The 21,252-nt window shown below is 55.4% G+C and overlaps 9 protein-coding genes across 9 annotated transcripts; 2 read left to right on the top strand and 7 right to left on the bottom strand.

Annotated features, from left to right (window-relative positions):
* Positions 1-1,086: 1,086 nt before the first annotated feature.
* G647_02703 (uncharacterized protein) lies at positions 1,087-2,160 on the bottom strand (the record flags this gene model as incomplete). Its single annotated transcript, XM_008727049.1, has 1 exon — positions 1,087-2,160. One exon carries the CDS (start codon positions 2,158-2,160, stop codon positions 1,087-1,089), a length of 1,074 nt encoding a protein of 357 aa, XP_008725271.1.
* A 2,514-nt stretch (positions 2,161-4,674) lies between these two features.
* On the bottom strand, positions 4,675-7,015 carry G647_02704 (ATP synthase subunit alpha, mitochondrial; the record flags this gene model as incomplete). The annotated part of the gene is made up of 4 exons (XM_008727050.1): positions 4,675-5,454; positions 5,919-6,386; positions 6,437-6,784; positions 6,941-7,015. The coding sequence occupies 4 exons, from the start codon at positions 7,013-7,015 to the stop codon at positions 4,675-4,677; spliced, it is 1,671 nt and encodes a 556-aa protein (XP_008725272.1).
* A 407-nt stretch (positions 7,016-7,422) lies between these two features.
* Positions 7,423-9,594, top strand: G647_02705 (uncharacterized protein; the record flags this gene model as incomplete). Its single annotated transcript, XM_008727051.1, has 1 exon — positions 7,423-9,594. One exon carries the CDS (start codon positions 7,423-7,425, stop codon positions 9,592-9,594), a length of 2,172 nt encoding a protein of 723 aa, XP_008725273.1.
* Positions 9,595-10,073: 479 nt separating this feature from the next.
* On the bottom strand, positions 10,074-11,171 carry G647_02706 (uncharacterized protein; the record flags this gene model as incomplete). The annotated part of the gene is made up of 1 exon (XM_008727052.1): positions 10,074-11,171. One exon carries the CDS (start codon positions 11,169-11,171, stop codon positions 10,074-10,076), a length of 1,098 nt encoding a protein of 365 aa, XP_008725274.1.
* Positions 11,172-11,456: 285 nt separating this feature from the next.
* On the bottom strand, positions 11,457-11,855 carry G647_02707 (uncharacterized protein; the record flags this gene model as incomplete). Its single annotated transcript, XM_008727053.1, has 1 exon — positions 11,457-11,855. One exon carries the CDS (start codon positions 11,853-11,855, stop codon positions 11,457-11,459), a length of 399 nt encoding a protein of 132 aa, XP_008725275.1.
* A 1,069-nt stretch (positions 11,856-12,924) lies between these two features.
* Positions 12,925-13,923, bottom strand: G647_02708 (uncharacterized protein; the record flags this gene model as incomplete). Its single annotated transcript, XM_008727054.1, has 3 exons — positions 12,925-13,252; positions 13,310-13,804; positions 13,859-13,923. 3 exons carry the CDS (start codon positions 13,921-13,923, stop codon positions 12,925-12,927), a joined length of 888 nt encoding a protein of 295 aa, XP_008725276.1.
* Positions 13,924-14,741: 818 nt separating this feature from the next.
* G647_02709 (uncharacterized protein) lies at positions 14,742-16,070 on the bottom strand (the record flags this gene model as incomplete). Its single annotated transcript, XM_008727055.1, has 3 exons — positions 14,742-15,172; positions 15,224-15,864; positions 15,919-16,070. 3 exons carry the CDS (start codon positions 16,068-16,070, stop codon positions 14,742-14,744), a joined length of 1,224 nt encoding a protein of 407 aa, XP_008725277.1.
* A 673-nt stretch (positions 16,071-16,743) lies between these two features.
* G647_02710 (uncharacterized protein) lies at positions 16,744-18,591 on the top strand (the record flags this gene model as incomplete). Its single annotated transcript, XM_008727056.1, has 4 exons — positions 16,744-16,889; positions 16,915-17,159; positions 17,235-17,467; positions 17,521-18,591. 4 exons carry the CDS (start codon positions 16,744-16,746, stop codon positions 18,589-18,591), a joined length of 1,695 nt encoding a protein of 564 aa, XP_008725278.1.
* A 405-nt stretch (positions 18,592-18,996) lies between these two features.
* On the bottom strand, positions 18,997-21,028 carry G647_02711 (uncharacterized protein; the record flags this gene model as incomplete). The annotated part of the gene is made up of 2 exons (XM_008727057.1): positions 18,997-20,712; positions 20,777-21,028. 2 exons carry the CDS (start codon positions 21,026-21,028, stop codon positions 18,997-18,999), a joined length of 1,968 nt encoding a protein of 655 aa, XP_008725279.1.
* Positions 21,029-21,252: the final 224 nt, after the last annotated feature.

Raw genomic sequence — 21,252 nt, forward strand, 5'->3', positions numbered from 1 at the left:
GAAGAGCATTGGACCTTTCATCGGAGCGTTCCACCAGCACGTCCCCACCCACCTTGCAATATCCCTGCTGATGATCAGCGAACATCTTTTCGAACATTCACACTTCCTTCAGGCCGCAGCTCACTTTGCCGTTGGAGCTACAGTGTATCAAAGTAAGCACATGGCGCAATCTCAAGAGATGGACACGATTCCGGTTTGTCACGAACCCCGGTCAACCGCGTCGGACACAAGATACAGAATGCCGAGGACGAGACGAAAGGTCACACGCCCATTGAGTTCTATGCCGATCATTGGCATGGCACTATTAACTGTAGTGCCAACGCAAGCAAGAAAATTCGCCGGGCCACTCAGAGACTGAGTAGGAAAAGATATGACAGTCAAGCTTCTCCGAATGTTGACCGCGATTGTGACACTGGTGTGAAAGGTCGGGGGTTGTGGGCTGTCCACAGCCTGACGCCTTTGCAAGCAATGAGGTGGTCCAGTCTCCTCTGCTGAATTTTCGCGCACAAGCGACTTAGCCTGTAAATGGTCGTGATCACTATGTCTCGTTACGTCGCCGAATCGACTCACCTGGTTCTCAGTGACGAGCCCTCGAGAGAAAGCTACCCGAACTTGAGATCTGTCAGGAGTATGTTAATGCCAAACGCCAAACGGCGTGTCGACACCGACACCCCAATTGCGGGTTTGTGAAAATCTACATCGGACGTACTGTCATTTTGAACGCAGACAATGCGCGCATCTGCGCCGAAGGTAGGACTTGGGTAAAACGGCAGGCTCCGTTGATGAGAGTTTCGCTCTGCATCCTGGCAAAGAAGAGACGACTCTCCCTTCCACATACAGCATGTGATCGATGCCGCTTCGTCGCCGAGAGGAAACGATGCAGACCTACTTGATAGCGGCATCGAGACATTGTATCGAGGCTGAATCATGATTTTCCTCCATACGCAGCGCGGGATACAAGCCGACCTAACTAAGGTGACATAGACAGGTCCATGCGCAGAGATTCCACCGGAGCTCCCTCACCGAACCCAGACCAGCGACATCCCCTCAATTGCTACTGTCAGTCGGCCACAGCACCGACTCGATTCATATCTTACTCCGCTCGAGGCCCTCGGTCTCCTCAATGCGGTACACATACTTCACGGCACTAGCCCTCCCATGCTGGAGATTCTCCAGGCCAGTCTGAACGCCATTCAAACCCCCCGGCACGACCTCATAGGGATGCCCGCTGAACCAGCCCTCCTTGAGCCCCAGGGCGAACAGTCGGAACCACGCGTACCCAAAATCGCTCAAATCATCCGGCACGCCGTGCACGGACCCCACGGTCGTGAGCGTCTGGTTGATCGAGTCCGGGATCGCCTCGTACTTCTTCCCGGGCAGCACCAGGCTGATGTGGCCCCTCGGGTCGAGCACCTTGCAGACATTCTGGTAGCTGCCCTTCTCGCTGACCGCGTCGAAGGCATACATCAGTTTCTGGCCCGCGGGGACGGCTGCGCGCAGGGCCTCGACGACGTGCTCATCCCCTTTGCGGTAATCGACGACCACATCGCCCTTGGACTTGTCCAGCAGGCCCTGCACAAAGGGGATCCCCCGCCCGGCGACCGCGATGATCGGGTGAATCTTACTCCGGACGAGCAGCTTGACGGCGAAGGCCCCGACCGCGCTGGCCGCGCCATACACGACCACTCCGCCCGCGAGGGCGTCCTTGCGCGCCTGCGAAACGCCCCCGACCCACGGCTCCGGCAGGCCCAGGCGACAATACAGCCCCACGGCGGCGGTCATGGCCGCCAGGGGGATCGTGGCCGCCTCCTCAAAGGACGTCGTCTTGGGCAGATGGAACGTCGTCTTGGCCGGCGCGATCGCATACTCGGCGAAGGAGCCGTGGTCGGTGCGCATCTCATGGAACGCACCCACGCGGTCGCCGACCTTGAACTCGGTGACGTCGGAGCCCACGGCCTCGACGTACCCGGCAATGTCGTCCCCGGTGTTGAGGCCCGTCGAGCCCGGCACCCGGATCGGATACTTCCAGTCCTTGGGGTTAGTGCCGGAGACGATCACCTTGATGAGCACCTGGTCGGCGTTGGGCTTGGGGATCGGTATGTCCTTGATCTGGACGTCGAGCTGGGAGTCGCCCTTTTTGTAGACATGTGCGGACTTCATCTTGGCTGCTACGGGTCGAGGATGAGCAGACGAAAGAGAAGGAGGGGCGGCAGTGGTGGTGATAAATTTGTTCAATTGTGGACGTCGGGGAAGCGTGACGCGAATGTATTGCAACGGGACTGTCCTCGACGATGTGGCCAGGCGCTGAGATATCTTAGAGACAACACATGGATTGATAGACATAGATCACATACATCAGGTACTACATGTGGTACATGGGATGAAATTTCTCCACCAGGCAACGCATTATTAATACATGCTGTCTTTTGCTATCTTTTGCATCATGAGATGTGGCCGTTTCGGCAAATCCAAAACTCCCCAGCACTGACTGCTGCGCTGCTGATTGCGTTCTCTCGCACCTACCGAGGCGGGAGCAAAAGCCGCTTTGTGGAGATGGCACACGGGCATGAACGTGGAGCCGAGCCAATTACTTGTGAGGCCTGCCTATGGTGTCATGGTGGTGACGGCGTGGTAGAGGGGCACCGTGATGGGCCGAGGTCGGTGCCAGATATCACTCATGGCCTCGAGCGACGCAGTCACGCAGTACACAGGAGAGCCGCTCTCCTATTCCGAGCATCTGGTGTGAACACACTGGAGGCGCAAACGGAGCAGTTTCTGTGAACCACAATTGGCGATGGGTGGGGAGGTACGAGGTAGGTAGACAACGGGGGAAGAATAGAACTTCTCTCAAGTGAGACCAACGTCCGACCCTATACGAGCCTGAAGCGAGCGGGTCGAGATTGGGGGTAAAAGTCTCACACAAGTCAATACGGTATCATGGCTCAATTTTTCGACTGCTGTGACCTTAGTATCCGCTCAATGAATGCCCAGATACAAGGACCGATCCTTTTCTTGTATATGACCATGGCTCGTAACTCCCAGCCCGTTCGTCTCTTCTGGACTGGTATCTCTTGCATCGTGGCAAGGCTGTAGGTGGTAGCCTTGCACGACAGGTAGCCTCTGCACCATTCTTACCCCTAGGACACCCAGACGGAGGAAGCACAATAGTCTGGAATACTGCCGATGCCACTTGCACAGAATACTACTCGCCATTGTCCCCAGCTGTGAACTGAGCACAGTCGTTATCACTGCCGATTTCTTCACCGTCATTCCTATCCTCCTATGGTGTCAAGTCGAGATATGCCTTCGACATGACAGCAAAGTACATGAGGTACTCTCATCTAGTGAGTCGTGCTTCGTTGGCCTCGATCTATCTGATTCGGTAGAGAAGTAACGTGATTGGCCTGTCGGTCATCCACGAATGCCTACCTAGGTAGGTACTGGCTCCCAAACATCCCTGAGCAGACATAACAAGCGTACGACTTTGCCGGCACAGTGGATGCTAAACTCATGTTCCGCCCATGGTTTCCCGCGAGGGAAACATTGTCAAACAATCTTTATAGTCCTAAGGAGTGCAAAGATAGGGTTTCAAGCTTGTAACCACGTATGTCTGGGGATAATCAGCAATGCTTTCTGGGATCTGTACTTCGTACTGTGTCCGGCCTACTCCAATTCCAGGAGACGTTCTGGTTGAGCGTTTCGTGGTCAAACGACGACGGCCTGATCTCAGATGCTGGTGAAGACAAACGCACAGGTCCTACTCATATGGACAACTCTGCACACGAATCATATGCCACCGTCTCGACCCGAGGCCAGGATGGCGTCGTCGAACAGCGGGCTGTAAAACTTCTGCCGCACATTCGATATCAAGCCCTATTCAATCTCGGCAAGGTACTGTTCGAGCTTGCATTTCAGCAGCCATTTCGTCTGTTCGATAGACCAGAATCTGGGAGCCGACTTGACGGCTGATTCGAAGGACTTCTTCACGGCAAAACCATTGCTTTCCTGTGTCTCTGCAACGCTGGGCACTAAATTCGCCAAAGTCGTGGAGAGGTGCATTGAATGTGATTTTGCACATGGCACTGACCTTAACACGGAGCAGCTACAGACCAGCTTTTATCAGTATGTAATCAGCGAGTTGGAAAGATGCGAACAACTGGCTCGTCGCCTTTGACCGATGACATCCGAACTGTCCTCGGGAGGATTGTCTCAGGTCGTCTTGAGTGCTGGATTCAAGGGTCTCCCGCTTGTTTTGGCCACTCACTGTGTTGGCACCCTCTTATGGTTGCTGGAAAGTGCGACCTTCCTCACAGACGATACAATGCTGTTTCAGATCCGTTACAGCTCTCACGTCGACCCGATCTTGTGGCGACTAATTGTCGCCTACTTTATCAGCTTGTGACTGTAGTTTGGAAGTTGAGCGAAAGACAAGCGGCGCATTCTGATTGAAGAACAAAAGGAATCGATTCGAGGACTGATATGTATCTAATTACAATGAGACACACTCTTTTGACCGACCGCTGCAATCAATTTGCAACGTGTCCTGTTCGTGCCTCAACTCGAGCGGCGTCGTCCTTTTCTGACCGAGCCAGAACATTGTACAAGCAACACTTCCTCAATCGCATCTGTTACAGCTTAGTCTTGCTGCTGTTACGTTGTGGGAACCACACGTACCTATGAGAAGCTCTTGGTGAAGTTTTGGACAACCTCCTTCAGTTGTGCCTCGAGATCCTTGCTCAGCTGGCCTTCCTTGTCAATCTTGGCCAGCAGTTCTGATTGATCGCTCTTCAGGTGTGCGAGGAAGTCAGCTTCCCACTGGAGGATCTTGCCCACGGGGACGCTATCCAAGTGACCGTTGACACCGGCGTAGATGAGAGGAACCATTTCGTTGACACCCATAGGGCTATATTGCTTCTGTTTCAAGAGTTCAGTGAGACGTTCACCACGGCTGAGGGTTTGCTTGGTGGCAGCATCGAGATCGGAACCGAACTGGGAGAAGGCGGCAACTTCTCGGTACTGGGCCAAGAAGAGCTTCAGGGAACCAGCGACTTGTTTCATGGCTTTAAGCTGAGCAGCGGAGCCGACACGAGACACGGAGAGACCGACGTTGATGGCAGGTCGGACACCCTTGTAGAACAATTCGGCTTCCAAGAAGATCTGGCCATCAGTGATTGAAATGACGTTGGTAGGAATGTAGGCAGACACATCACCACCCTGGGTTTCAATGACGGGAAGAGCGGTCAAGGAGCCACCGCCGTGCTTGTCGTTCATCTTGGCCGCACGTTCCAAAAGTCGAGAGTGGAGGTAGAAGACGTCACCAGGGTAAGCTTCACGCCCAGGAGGACGACGGAGCAGCAGAGACATCTGGCGGTACGCCACAGCCTGTTTTGTAAGGTCGTCAAAAGTTATGAGCGCATGCTTGCCGTTGTCGCGGAACCATTCACCAATGGCAGTCTTGAAGATAAGAGTCAGTAAAGGTCGATCAAGCTGAACAAAAAGTAGTAAAGGGTAGTAAAGACGACGAGATGCAGTACAAGAATTCACGGAGTCCAGAAGATAGTGGCCAGGACGTATTCCTCGGACAGATGCTGAAAAAGTGCTGAAGGTGATGATGTATGGTGAACGAGTTACTCGTTGAGGATCAGATAGTGGCTGAAGAGATGCTCCACCACGACAATGACCGGTGTCGATTAACGATGGCATCATCGGTGCAATTGGAATCGACAGCGTCGGTGTCGACGTCCTCGTGGATGTCGTCCACAGCTGCAGGGACAAGGGCCTCTTTCTTGCGGTGGACCCGAGACATTTTGTGTACTTCGAGGGCAGCAGGTGACCTGAAAGAAGGTCCAGGTAGGTCCAGGAGGGAAGATCTACTCGCCACTACGCTGGTGGAAGAAGAAAAGATAAAAAGGACTTACCCCGGTGAAAGGAGCGATGTACTGCAGAGGAGCGGCCTCAGAAGCGGTGGCAGCGACGACAATGCTGTACTTCATGGCGTCGTTCTCCTCCAGGGTCTTGACGAGCTGCGCGACCGTGGATCGCTTTTGGCCAACGGCAACGTAGACGCAGTAGAGCTTCTTCGTCTCGTCATTGCCGTTGTTCCATCTCTTTTGGTTCAACATGGCATCCAGGGCGACGGCGGTCTTTCCGGTTTGTCGATCGCCGATGATCAATTCACGCTGGCCACGACCAATTGGCACCATGGCGTCGATGGATTTCAGGCCAGTTTGGACCGGCTGGTTGACAGATCGTCGAGGAAGGATACCGGGGGCTTTGAGCTGGGCACGACGTCTCTCGGTGGTCTTAATTGGGCCTTTGCCATCAATGGGTTGACCAAGGGCATCAACAACACGACCAAGCATGGCCTCGCCGACAGGAACATCGACCTGATATCGTCAGCCGCTGTACTTTACCTCACAAGTACAGCTCATCTCACAATCTGGCCAGTTCGCTTGACAGTTTCACCTTCTTTGACAAGACGATCAGAACCGAAAAGCACCACACCGACCTGCCCGGCTTCCAAGTTCATGCACATTCCCTTGACGCCAGAGGCAAACTCGACCAGCTCTTCGGCTTGGACATTGCTCATGCCATGGACACGGGCAATACCATCACCGACGGACAAGACGCGGCCAGTCTCAGCTAGACCTGCCTCCTCTTGCACACCACGGATTCTCTGCTCAAGGATGGACGAAACTTCGGTGGGGGAGGCTTTGGCATCAGCAGCGTATGATCGCACTTGTTTTGAGGCGGCATTGAATGGTGCAGGGGTGACGACACGGGACTGCAAAGATTTTGATTAGCTTCAAAGTCGACCCAGATGCATCCGACAAGCTTCATGCGCTGGTCTTGAGCTTGGAGGGAGAGTAGGAGAGCTCATTGAGCGTGGTGCAGGCGTGATCGAAGCTTTGCTACAGTGCCGAAAAGGATTTGAGCTTACAGCAGCTATTCTGCTCGAAGCAGACAAAGCACCGGCAATGCGGCCAGATTGGCGCAAGACGTTCCTCGACATCATGTTGCCTACTCGAGAAGCTGAAATGGAGGACTTCCGAGAAGCAAAAGGAGGGATGAAATGAAATCGAGGGAGTGGAGAGGAGATTTCGATATGAAGTCGAGGTTGGCGACAGCAGTAGTAAGGGGAGCTTCAATCCAATTCCTCCCGGAACTCGCGAGCCGATAAGGAATCTCTGCCGAGGACTCTTGGCATAGGTCACGTGTTGGACCGGGGAAATGAATACGAGGCGTCCGAGGCTGAGTGATGCCTCACCTGGTGCAGGGAAGCGAAAGGGATTCAGGAGACACTTTTCAAAAAGGGAAAATTCAGACTCACTCGTCGCAGTGTCTCGTTGGACATGGAAGAGATAGGAAGGCTGATACGGTAGCAACTGCCATCTTGAGAGTACCTTCCCATACGAACCCGCCATGTCCTCTCCTACCCCGAACAAACTCTCTCATCCACCGTCGTCAAAGGCCAACGCGGCATCCCCGAAGGTGACTTCGGAAGATGTCGAATTGGCCCCGGTTCAGAATGGGCAAGCCGAGCCCAACCTCCCTTTGGAGGAGGATATCATGCAGTGTGCCCGGATAGGCGCGCTTGAGCACATCCAGAAGATGATCCAGTCGGGCAAACACAGCGCCAACTACAGAGATGAAGAGGGCATCAGTCCGTTGCATTGGGCTGCCATTAACAATCAATATGCCGTGTGCAAGTACCTGGTCGAGCAAGGCGCGGACGTCAATGCAAAAGGAGGAGAATCAAATGCGACAGCCGTCATGTGGGCATCACAGAGATGTCACTACTACATTGTCAACCTGCTGCTACAGAACGGCGCAGATCCTCTCTTGACCGATGGGCAGGGCTACAACATTCTGCATTTGGCTACCATCGATGGAAATGCCCTGCTCCTAATCCTCCTGCTGCAACAGAATATCCCGGTGGACATCCCAGACCCTCAGGGCCACACCAGCTTGATGTGGGCAGGTTACAAAGGCTGGCCAGCATGCGTGGACCTTCTGCTCAAATGGGGCGCCAGCGTCAATGCTACGGACGACAATGGCTACACACCTTTACATTGGGCGTTGGTCAAGGGCTCAAAAGCTTGCCTCGACAAACTGATTGAGTACGGCGCCGATAGATTCGCAAAGACCAACGAAGGCAAGACACCCAACGTCTGCGCCGAAGAGATGAACACGAAGCGAGCATACCACCGCGCATTAGCTGACCATGGCTACGACGCCTCCGGCAACATCAAGACCCTCCCAATGAACCTCCACACGATCGTGCGCGACCGCTCGAAAATGGCCAAATTCTTCTTCTTGTACCCCTTTCTGATAATAATCGTCGGCCTGTACATTATAAGCCACCTCAGCATATACATCGGAGTCCCCATCTTCCTAGCAGTCTGCCTAGGCATGCAATACCTCGCACAACAAATCTGTATGATCGGGCCTCTCGAATTCCGCCAAATCCACAAAACGCCCTACTTAGCTGGTGTCTTCGCCGGCACGCTCTTCTGGGTCGGAGCCAGCTTCATCATGTTCATCCTCCCGCTTGTATTCTCCACCAACCCGTTCACCTCCGTCGCCTTCCTAACCGCCTACTCGGCGACCACGTACTTCTACTTCCTCTCCATGCTCGAGGACCCAGGCTGGATCCCCAAGCTCGCGTCACGCAACCAACAGCGCGCCACAATCGACGAACTCTTCTCGCTCTGGAAATTCGACGAAGACAACTTCTGCATCCAATGCATGATTCGCAAACCACTACGAGCAAAGCATTGTCGACGGTGCAACCGGTGCGTGGCGAAACACGACCATCACTGTCCCTGGATCCACAACTGCGTAGGGAACAACAACATCCGCCATTTCTACATCTACATCCTCAGCATGGCCGTAGGAATCGTACTATACATCCGGCTTGTGCTCTCATACCTCGAACTGTTGCCTCCACCAAGCGACGATGCCCTGTCGCAATGTCACATCCTCTCCCCCAGTCTGTGCACCTTCGTGCTGCGCGACCCCTGGACCGTGGCCCTCGCATTCTGGGCCACCCTGCAACTCGTCTGGGTTACCATGCTCATCGTCGTGCAGACCATCCAGATCACCAAGAATCAAACCACATACGAGAACATGAAGCGGCATGATAAGGTCTACGACCACGCCCGCCCTTTACTCCCTACGCACAACCACCCCATCACACAGGGCGCCTCCGCCGCGGCTACATCTTTGAACGATTCCGCGGCCGCGAGCACGAGACTGCATCCGCCGCCACGCCGGCCTGACGGGTTCTGCACGCGCTGGAAGAAGATCCTCGGGCTGGACGCCTTCTTGGTCACGGCCAGCGACGCAAGCCATGGGCACATGCAGTCGCGAAACCCCTTCTCACGCGGCATAGTCGGCAACTGCAAGGATTTCTGGTGCGATCCTGCCCCAGTATTCGGGCGGAGGAGGAACGGCGAGGGCTTCCTTGGTGGAGAAGTGGTGGATTACGCGCACATGTACGAGGTGCCGTTGAGGTTGAGGACCGGCAGAGTGAGAGGCGGAGGCGACATGAGGTATGAGAGTGTGGCTGGCGAGGATGTCGACGAAGTATGACTTAATCTACGTGCAAAATACCTTCCTTGGCCTTGAACATAGTGACAAGCACGTTTTGCACGATGCTGTGCATCTGGCACTTCCACTCCGTTCAGCCCGTGTTCAAGACCTAGCCAGTCAATATTGGAACGGCCTCTAACGTCCAAATCTTCAGCGTTGCGTGCGTGCGTGCGGTAGAATCTGCGCCGGTATCTATGCCGTCTTGTTCGACGCATGTGTTTCCAAAACGCCTAGTAGTCTTCCACAAAATTTCATACTGTTTGAGCCGGTCACTATCCTACCTGGACTACCTTCTACTCTGGCTCTCTAGGCACAACCACAGCAGATAGGGCGAATGATGCGGCTCTCTCGTTTGGAGCGCAGCTGAGCCACCTCGTGGGGAGAAACATCCCGCAATCCGGGCATTCGTCTTGTGGAAAGAGGGCTGCCAGAGTACAGTATATCCCGTCCCGTCTCTGCAGAATGCAAGGTCCTCGTCATCAAGCTTGGTCCACCAAGGCGTCAGACCAGACGTCTTCGTCACCCGATGCATCTCCTGCCTCATCGTCAAGTACGCCCAGCTCGTCAAGGATGTCAAGGAAGTCGACATATCTCTGATCGCCGCATGATGCCGCGATCTGGACGGTCGAGGCAGAAATCCCGCGTAATGACTCGGGAATGTCCTTGTTGTACGACGGCAGTGTCCGCGCCCGCCAGTCCGCCCCATTCCGCAACAAATGGCGGATGATATTAGGATTCCCATTCTCCACGGCAAGGTGGAGTAGAGTCCAGCCTGCAAAGTCCGGGAGATCGACGTCCCCGTGGTCGCGAAACCACGGGAACAGCGAGAAGAATGCCTCTTCCACGCCGTGTTGGACGACGAAATGCAAGGCCGTCCAGCCTGAGGCGGGGGGTCCCTCGGTCGGATCGACCCCGTACCTGATCAGGGTGAGCATATCTGCTGGGGTGCCGAAGACGGCGCACCGCGCGAGGACCGTCCACCCGGCGTCGTCGACGACGCCACGGTGCAGGCTTTGCCATTCCACCTCGCTCTGACTTCGCAGGAGGTCTATGAGGGCCGAAGCCTGCTCTTGCCGCACGGTGTCCGACCAGAGATAGAAAAACGGCGACCAGCCCCACGCGTTGGTATGGTCGAACTGTGCGCCTTCCGCGATCAACAGCCGGGTGATTTCCAAATTCCTGTGTCGCAGCGCACATGAAAGTGTCGACGTGTGATACATGCCAAAGGTCGAGTCTACTTTGGCACCGTTGTCGATCAGGAGTTTGCAGATGTGACCATGACCAGCTGCAATGGCGACACCCAGCGGTGATTGCTCCCAACTATCTCGGTAGTGTGGACTGGCGGGATACTTCAGCAAAAGTTCGCGGACGAGGTCGACGTCGCCGGCCGCACAAGCTACCATGAAAGGGTCATCCTCAGGCACGACGTATTTGAAATCGAGCATGACTCTGTCGATGCGGAAACCGGGGATCCAGCCCGAGAACTCGAATTGTACCCCGAAACGCGAAATCACGTCCAGCCTCAGCAACAGGGACGACGTCTTCCCGCTCGAGTCACATGAATAGGCAGCTTTCATGGTCAAGCGAGCCAGTTCCGGGTGGAGGCACTTCCATTGCCTTAGCCTTGTTGATTTGCGCCGAGGCACTGATTCGACCGTCTTTGCGCCCTGATCCGGGCATCGCTGGCGACAGGGGACACAGAACTTGTGAGACTGCCTGGCGGGGCGTGTGGGAAAGGCGCTCATGGACAATTCGTGCTTGAATCTGCTCACTGTGTTACAGAGCACGTCGAGCCGCCGACTGCTACGAGTTAGCATACATACATATAAGGGGCTACCTTTCGCTGCGGCTGGGGAAAACCCTTACCACTGTAGAATGTTCAGTACCACACTCAGCGAGCTGTCAAGGCAGGCCAGTTCCATCGTGAGCTCCTTGCTCCTCGCTCGTCCAAGCAGCGCCCAACGCAGTCGCTTGCCGTGTTTGGCGCCCACCGTCGAGCCAAGGGAGGCCCGAAGAGCGGCCATGCCATGATGGCATTGTCGCAGCATGGCAGCACAGGATCTTTCCAATTCATCGTCTGACTCGATCATGCTCCTCTCCATCTCCATGAGTGTGCGCAATTGGAGAGCAACGAGTTGTACGTGGCGGAGCGTCCTGTCGATTTCCGAGGGCGCTTCTTGCAGGCGTTGTTGAAGCTCGACTGCTACTTTGACCACCTCGACCAAAGTGGCGATAGAGGCCGCCGCTCCGATGAACTCCATAGCCGACAGAGTGCCCCAGGTCGCCGATGGTGTTGAGGGCGAGCATATTGAGGGATCCAGAGATTGACAGATCGTGCGGCGACGCTGCCATGGCAAATTTATGTAGCGGATACGTGCCTTGTAGGCCGAGTTGTTCAAGGCGCCTAGATGACCCACGACGGGGCAGGGCACGTCTACCCAAACTTGAGGCGTGAAGGGATGGTTTAAGGCCATGTACTGTGGCTCGAATCGATTGGTTGAAACATGGCTACTGTAGGCTGTCGACTCCGTGACTTAGCGCCGACAGAACCGATTCGACTTGTTGTGGCAGATGTTTGTGAGGTTGACCTGGCCGGCCAAGGGCCTGACCATGGATGGCTTCACACTCCGCTGACCATCCTGACCAGGCGGCTTCGAAAAAAGGCAAAGTGCTTCAGAGGTAACCATTTCTTATGAGAAGTGTTCGGTAACCACAACCCGGAATCCATTTGAATCGGAGCAGCTTAAAGAAGGACCACGCACTCCGCAACATATACCTACCAAACTATCTGCTAGGTAGAGACGTCTAGATTACAATGGCCACGGCTCTTTCACAGGTATGAGCTTGCAAGGACGACGCTTTCCGCACTCTCGCTGCTAATTCGCAAGGATTTAACAACCTCCAGAGCCTGCTGTAGACCGGTTGAACCCAGGGACCTATCCAGCTCCCCCAACACCGAATTTGAGCAGGACGATTACGGGCTGCGCCAATTCTTGGCCTCGGCTAGATCTCGACTGCCGGGTGCCATCCGGCGAGGTTGGCCGTGAGGATGCAGGAGTTAAGACGCAGCAAGCGCTTGGTGGGTTCGGTCAAGGGGGATGCAGAGGTTATAGCACCAGAGAGGAATGGCGTCTCAGTGGCTGGGAGCGATGGGATTGTTGGTAGCCGCGAGTTGGAATCAATCAAACATCCTGGCAGTAATGCAGCACATTCCCAATTTCGGCGGCCGTGGCCCTTGTTGGATAGGCGGATCGCAAACAATGGACACAGTCCCTCCTTCATCTGGCAGGACCCTGACATTGGAACTCCGCAGCAATGCAAGCTCGAATTTCATTCCCCCTTCTGGCATATGATCCAGTTGAGGTAACCTATGGGCCAAATAAAACATTCCCTACCGCTCTGGAACTTCCACTTCGCAAGCTTCTCGCCTGATACATGTCGGCGGAGCAGTGCCTCGACCTCGTTTGGGGTCCTCGTCCTCAGGCAGGAGATGTAGCCGTCGTACACCCAGATAAACGGGACGATAGGTACCAGATAAGTGAAGAACAAGTGTCCCGGTGAGTGCCAAAAATAGTACGGCGTTATGAGCATGGCGAGCGGCCAGAGAAGACTGACGAGGATGAAGGAGGTGAAGTGACGCGATTGGAGTTCGAAGATGCTGTCCCGCTGCGTCAGCCCGCTGTCCAACAACCACAACCGGAGATTGTATGCTTACCAGAAGCCATCGGAAGTCTCGATCGTGTTCTCCAGAACCTTTGCCGCGAGGTCGTCGTCGAAGTGATGAAAAGCCAGGCTAAAGAGTCGCATGACCTTCTTGCCCTTGACTTCAGGCAGCCCCTTGAGAAGCGTCTCTGCAGCAGGGGCATTCGTAGCGTCCACGCTCTGAGGGATATAGCTGATGTTCTTGCTGTTCTTCCTCGCCGTTTCCCACGCACCAACGTGGGGACTGATGTCTGTCAGAACAAACTTGACCTCCTCCTTGCCTGAGGCGCGCAGCTCGCTGTTCAAATGGTTCTCGATGTATGGTGTCGGGCCGCCTGCTCCGGAGGCGAAGTCCACGTAGACATATTCGGTGGTTCGAGGTCCTAGAACGGTGGACAGGATACGGGAGACAAGGGCTGCGGGTGACACGGGCTGAATGAAGGGGAACTTGTTGATCCAGCCCAGCGTCAGGTAGTCTTGCACCTTTTCTCTGAGCGTCTGTGGGAACCTGGCCCAGTCAGTGTACTGGTTCGTGATGCAACGTGTGCTCCGCGACACTCACCACGGCTGGTCGTTGACCTCGAAGAAATGCCTCCTACGAAGCCATACGGTCTCACTGTCTGCCATGACGGACAAGAAGGACACCTCGCAAGCGGCTGCCCGGGCAGTCCACTCCACTGTCAGGCAGTGGGCTAGTTACAGATATAACGTGTCTGCACATTGCCAATGCCTCTGACAGCCTCCCGAAAGCATATATCCATGTTGGCTCGAGTCGCGGTTGTTTCCAGTTTAGTTTCCACAATTGGAGACGTCATCCAGCTCGTGGCTTCGGTGGCTTTTCACGCCGGGAATTGGGCGGAAGAGCGATCAGCCTTGGCTAAGCGGGATGCTGTTGACAGTTGACACGGCTATGGTAATTACTGTAACTGTAACTGTGACACAGCATCTGTCTCCTTTGCCTTTCAGTTGTCGTTGCCGGAGAGCAATGGCAGGAGACGGGATGTACTACCACAGCTTTCTTGCATGCCACCTGGGCTTCTTAATTCATATCGTCATCGAGATCCCGGCCTGTCTCTCGTTTTATCTGTTTCCTTCTCGCCAGCTGGGAACCTACACGCCACATGCACACCCCGTGATACGGCAATACGCCGTGCTTCTCTTCGCCTCGGTCCTGGTGGCGACGGTGTTCCTCCGTCGTCCCGTGGACGAGACGTCTGGCAAAGTGGCTGGCGCTTTGGCAATCTATCACATCGCCCCCTCGTTGAGGTCGATTGAGAGGTTGACTAGACAGTCACGCATGCGGGAACCGACGTTTGTTTCCGAAGCAGCCCTTTACTTATTGGTACATGTGCTGTGTTGCGCTACGTTACTCCATCACGCATGGGGCGCTCTGTACTGTGGACTGTCTGGCTAAGAGTCGTCCATCAATCCAAACTCCTTCGAGCTCAGTCGACGTCTTCGGCGACCAGAGTCTCGGTGGGACTGGCTGTTCCAGGATCAGAGATCTGACTGGTTCTCTTGAACATCATCATCTCCACCGCAATTCCGGGGCCAAAGGCACAACCGACGATGTGCTCGGTGGTCTCGCCTTCCAACAACCTGTTCATCACACTGAACATGGTTGCACTGGAACTGTTGCCGTGCGTGATGTAGATCTCATAGCTCGCCCGGAGAAGCTCGGGTCTCAGTTTCATGGCTCTTTCGACCCCAGATATCACCGTGGAACCGCCTGGGTGCAGGGCCCAGTCGTATTCTGAGGCTTTGAACTTTCCTTGGTCGACCAGCTCTGGTATTGATCCGACCAGATCTTCGAACATGGGGGGAACTGCAGCTGACGCCAATTTAGGAACTCTTTGAGTCAACACAACCTTCCAGCCTGGGGTCGAGATTAGCTGCTAGATCTCACCGATGGCGGTTTCTCACTTACCAACAGGGTCGACGTCAAATCCCAGATCTTTCTCGGTATCCTCGATGATTCTGTGGTCCCAACCCAGCAGCTCCAGTATCGGCTCTTCGTCGAATCGATCACTGAATCCATTACCCAGCACCACCGCCGATGCACAATCGCTAAACAGTGCGACACCTATCCTGATTTCCTGATCCTTGTGGATCGATTCCAGCTCGGACCGCACAAGAGTGCTGGAAATCTCGCACGCAAAGACCAATATCCGCGCAGGCTTTCGACGGAAGCTGGAGCCGAGAGCGATGTTTGCCGCCGTGCGCAATGCGCCCAACCCGCCGGAACACCCTACTCCATGCAGAAGGACCTTCTCTACGCTCTGGTTCAGACCGAGGCCCTTGATGACATAATGGTCGTAGCCAGGATTTGCCGAGTTTGTGCAGGTCGTGGCAACAACATGAGTGATTTCGGATAGGTCACCGCCCCATTGCTTGATCGCTTTGCGACACGCCTCGATGGACAATTTGACGCCGTGGTCCAAGAAGAGATCGCAGAGCTCGGCGATCGTTGGCGGGTCGGGCGCGTTCGCAATCGGATGGTCTATAGTTCCTATGGCGGAGCGCGTGTCAATCCCCGTGTATTCGTTGATCTTTAGGACCTTCTCGAGCCTAGAGATTCGGGTCAGGGACGTTGTAAGCTGGAAAGAACAGGTCGCAGCTTACGCAGGGGTGCTGGGATAGAATCGCCGTGCGAGAGTTTCCACATGTTCGGGCTTGATTTCGTAAGGAGGATATTCGACCCCAATGCCATGGATATACAGGTTCGGCCTCTGGTATGGCGGAGTGACCTTGGCGTGAATCGCGGAGGGCGACATTGCTGGCGAAGCTTGAGCTCGGGAACCGGCGTGGAATGCGGACCCCAACAGATTCTAGGATGATGACGTTGGGATACTATCGCATGGTGTGAGACGCAAGTGAAACAGACCGTCTAAAGAGGGTAGCTTGGAGCGACGTGTAATGAGCGACAGTAACGAAGGTGCGTGAGGTGTCGACGGGCAACCTTGCGACCCAGGATGTGGTGTTGGTGGTGGTGGTGGTGGTGAAGGCAGTGGGCGGCAAAAGATCTACTGTGGTAGAAGATGGGAACAGGAACAAATGTTGCCGAGTGATCGTGTGCGCTGCGCGTCGGCGTCGGAGGTCGTCCATGGAAGGAACCCACGAATCATGGCGCAGGGAGATTATCGCCGCCAGTGACGGTGGAACAATGACAGCCAGTGCATCGACCTAATCACGATCTGGATGTTGGCAGGAAATAGTCATCATGTCAGGAACTGAGCAGTTCCGAGTGGCCGTCGTCGTGCTCTCGCCATCATCCCACATCGCCTCGTACCTCGTAGCTTTTCCTACAGTCAGCCACCCATCCACGTCACGCCCTGCAGCGGACTAGAGCCTCACCATCTTGCCACCGGCATCTGGATAAAGATCTCTGGGGATGGCGTGAGGGCCACTGCCACCGGTTGCGGCCGACCGCTGCCGACGAATCACAGCATGATCTGGCTCACTACGTTCGGTGCCCTTCTGCTTGGGATCCTCGTTGTCTACGGGGCTCTCGTGAAGAAGGCCAGAATCCATCGCCACGGCCAACGACTCAGGCAAGCATGTTCCGCCGCAGCTGGCCAATGTAGCGCCAGTGTGTATCTTCTAACGCACATCGCCTAGACGTCCCCCTGATTCTCTTCCCGTTCTCGGCAATGCGATCCAATTCCTCAAACCTCGGCACGTTCTCTTCGACTGGTTTGTAAAGTGCCAGAGACTCTTCGGCGACGAGACGTTCGAGATCTCCGTTCCTTCTCTGCCGCCTGGCGTGGTCATCAACAGTCCCGAGGTGCTCGAGTATGTGCTCAAGAATGAAGCATCCATCACGAAGGGAGAATTCTTCAGGGCTCGGTCGTGGGATCTTTTTGGTAGGCCCCTCTCACATCGTTCCTGCTTGCACAGCACAATGTGTCTTTTCCTCCCCTTGCTGACCTTTGGCCCAGGCTACGGTATCATCAACGCGACAGGCGAACTATGGCGCGCCCAACGGAAAGCCGGGCTGAAGTTCTTCAGCGGCACAAACCTTGAGGTCATGATCGATGATGTTCTGCCAGAGGTCTACGAAGAATCCACAAGGGAAGGACTTTCGCAAGCCGCCCAGGACCGGTCCGTCGTCGACATGCAGAAGGTGTTTCATGATCTCACCACCACGGTCGTCGGGCACATGGCCTACGATGTAAGATTGGACCTTGCTCTTCCGGCTCGAGAGACGTACTCAACTAGGTCCAGATGGAAATCGATGCTTCGTCGCCATTCAGCAAAGCGTTCGACCATGCCTCGTCCCAGATCGGCCTGCGTTTTCAAAACCCTCTGTACCGCATCACTGAGATGTTTACGGGCTCATCTTTCCGCGCCTCACTCGTCGAGGTGAGACGCTTCGGCAAGCAGATCGTGACTGAGGCTCGAAAACGGCGCGCTCGGGATGCCTTTGAAAGCCTCGTGACCAACACCAATGAGGAGGAGGACAAGCTCAGGACACAAAGGAGAGATCCCATTGCAGACGGCAACGGGCTCGGATTTGGAACCCTGATTGACTCACTAATCGAGGCTCTAGGAGAGCCCACGATTGTGGCCGATGCGGCCTTGAACTTCCTTTCCGCCGGCCGCGACACGACAGCCCAGAGCTTGACCTGGACCCTATACGCCCTCCTGCGACATCCCGAATCCTTACGACGCGTCAGAGACGAGATTGACACGGTCTTCAAATCCAACGACAAGTCCGTCGGTATCAATATCGCGCAACTCCAGCCCACCTCCCTCCCATTCACCACAGCTACATTCTACGAGGCCCTTCGGCTGTATCCGCCCGTGCCATTCGAGATCAAACAGACAACGCAACCCGTCACTCTCCCGGACGGCACCTCTCTGCCCACGGGTGCCATCGTCGTCTGGTGCATCTGGGCGTTGAACCGCTCGGCCAGCACATTCGGCGACGACGCCCACACCTTCAACCCATCGCGGTGGCTCGAGAAAGACAAAGCCAGCAACAACCTGCACTTTACCGGAAATACTCGTCCAGTTGGCGAGTTCCCGGTCTTCAACGGCGGCCCGCGCTCGTGCCTGGGGAAGAAAATGGCCGAGGTGATGGCGTGTTGGGTGCTCGTGAGGTTTCTGGCCGAATGGGAGTTCGAAGAGGTGAATGACGGGTTGAACATGGACGGGCGGACGGGCGAGAGGAGGAGCGCCAATAGCTTGACGTTGCCTATGGAGGGAGGGTTGCCCGTGAGGGTAAGGATCAGGGAGGCGGGGAAAGTGGCTGTCGGGAAGACGAGGAGGGTGGAAATAGAGGATGAGGGATGATTATTTGGGGGGGGGGGAAAGGAAAACGAAAATAGGGGACGGGACAGGAATGAAGATGAGCGAGATACATAAACCATGGTAAAAGGCCTTGACACCTTAGAAGCACAATTGAAATCAGAAGCCGTTTTTGTGACGACGAGCTGCAAGTATGCACTACCCACTTGCATGCGCATTTCCGCTCGATATCACAGTACCCTCACTCAGCTACACTCACCTTCCACTCTTGACCTGCCCTATTTTTCCAGCCACAATATCGACTTGAGAGGTGGACGCTTAGGCAAGCTCCCACGCGCGACCAAGAAGCATCAAGTTTATTCAATCCTCGTGCTATCCAGGGGGCATAGGTATGTAGAGTACCTGTCCAGATACTGCCTCTACGTATATCATTCACATTCACAATCACAATCACAATTTACTCGTTCCCCCACCACCACTGCCACCCCCATGTTTATCCTTCTGGTCCATCCACCCAAACTGCGCCGCGCTGTTCAACCCGGGATCGATAATCACATTCAAGACACACACCTTCTCCCTCTCCAGGAACGCCGCCCTCACGGCGTGGGCCAACTCGTCTTCGGTGCGGATGAACCAGCCCTTGCCTCCGACCATGTCTGCCATCTTCTCATACCGCGTCTCGTACAGGAGGGATGTGCTCCTGAGGCCCCTTTTGCGGACGTCCGCTGCTTGGGCACCTTGCGCTTCCGCATCGGCATCGGCATCAGCATCCGCACCAGCCTGCGTGTCGCGGGACGTGGTCTGCCTCTGCAATTCGGTCCACGCCGCCCGGGTCAGCGCGTCGCCCTTGTAGATGCCGCTGTTGTTCATCACCACGATCATGACGTCCATGTTGTGGCGGGCCATGGTCTCGACTTCCATGGCGGAGAATCCAAAGGCCGAGTCGCCTTCTAGGGCGATGATTTTTTTCGGCTTCTTTCCTAGCTGGCGGCGATGCTGACGCCGATGCCGATGCCCCGGTGCAAGATTGTGCGCGGCCCACGCGGCGATCGCGTACCCCATGCCCACGCCCATGGTGGCGTACGTCCCGGCGTCGAGCCTCTGGCGGGGACGCTCGAGCGGGAACGCGGAGCGTGAAATGTCCATGGTGTTGGCGCCTTCGGAGACGTAGACTATCTCGCCGGCTTCGGGCGGGGACAGCGCGTCCAGTGTGGATTTGAGGATGTGGTAGGTCCGTTCGTACGTGAGGTGTCTGCCTTGAGAGGTGGGCGTGTGGGCGAGCCTGTGAGATCGGGCTTCATTCTTGGAGGCAGCCTTTGAGAGGAGCGTGACGTACGGACTGGATGGTGATTGAGCCGAGGGTGATAGAGGATGGCGGACCGTTGCCTGTGGGAGTGCTTTCCATTCGACGCCGAGTTCGTGATGGAGTTGGTCGACAACGAGACCAATGTCGCCGAAGATGCTCAACGACGGCTGGCCCAGGCTGTTCGTTCGACCGAGTTCCTCGGCCGAGATGTCGACTTGGATGATCTTGACGTCTGGTCTGTACTTGGGAGCCTCGCCGAAGTGGAGGATCCAGTTCAACCGGGCGCCCAGGAGGAGAATCACGTCGGCGTTCTTCAACGCTGTTGATCGGGCAGAGGACGTGTTCAGCGGATGAGAATCGGGAATGATGCCTTTACCCATCGGTGTCGGCAGGAAGGGCAGGTGGTGCGTTTGGACGAGATTGCAGATAGAGTGCTCGGCACGAGAGTATGCTGCGCCTTTGCCGACGATGACGAGTGGAGACGAGGCGGACTTGAGAAGCCTCGCTGCTGGGCGGACCAAGTCTGGATCCCCTGCGGGCTTTGGTGGAGGAGAGACAACAATGGGCGAGGGAGACGGTGTTGATCTGGCAGCAGCAATGACGGGCTCCATGATCATTTCAGTCGGTAGATCCACGAATGTCGGTCCTGGTCGTCCGTACCAAGCGATTCGATATGCATTGCGGATGGCCGCCACGATGGTAGGAGGATCTCTTGACGTGGGACGAGTTGCGAACTTGGTTTGAGGCGTCAACAGGGCGACTGCATCCATTTCTTGAAAGCCTCCCTTTGTCGAAAGGCTGGACTCCGAAGATCCTCCCAGGACTAGGAGAGGGAAAGCATTTGCTGACGCATTGCCTATCTGCAGCATAGTCTCAGCGAGGTCCCCAGCAGACACGGACGATGCTGTTGAGGGAATCACCTACCCCGGCAGTCCCATGAAGGATGCCCGGCCCGCCGGTCAGTATACAAACACCTGGTTGCGCTGTGAGGTATCCATAGGCCGACGCTGCATAACTGCAAGCCTGTTCATTCCGATAGCCTATCACATGGATACCCAGATCAATTGCTTCTTCTGCGATTTCAGCGACTGGAATCCCAACCAATGTGTGAATGACGGTGACTCCAAGATCGTGAAGCGCTTGAGCGATTACCTTTGCACCTGTCGGGACAGTCATGATGGAAGTGACCGGGAACGGTGGTATCGGGAGGGTAGACGTCAGTACCAGCTTGCCCTTCCGTCTCAGAGGTAGTAATACAAGGTCGGTTATCCAATCCTCGTGCTGACCACTTTCATCTCATCGAGACTACCCCGTACTCTCCGCGGTATAGAGACATGTCAAAAGCGGAGACGAGGTCCATCTGGATGGAGAAATGGCGTGACAGGCCGAGGTCCTCGATC

Source organism: Cladophialophora carrionii, assembly GCF_000365165.1.
Source record: "Cladophialophora carrionii CBS 160.54 unplaced genomic scaffold supercont1.2, whole genome shotgun sequence".
In the NCBI taxonomy this organism is placed as follows: domain Eukaryota; kingdom Fungi; phylum Ascomycota; class Eurotiomycetes; order Chaetothyriales; family Herpotrichiellaceae; genus Cladophialophora; species Cladophialophora carrionii.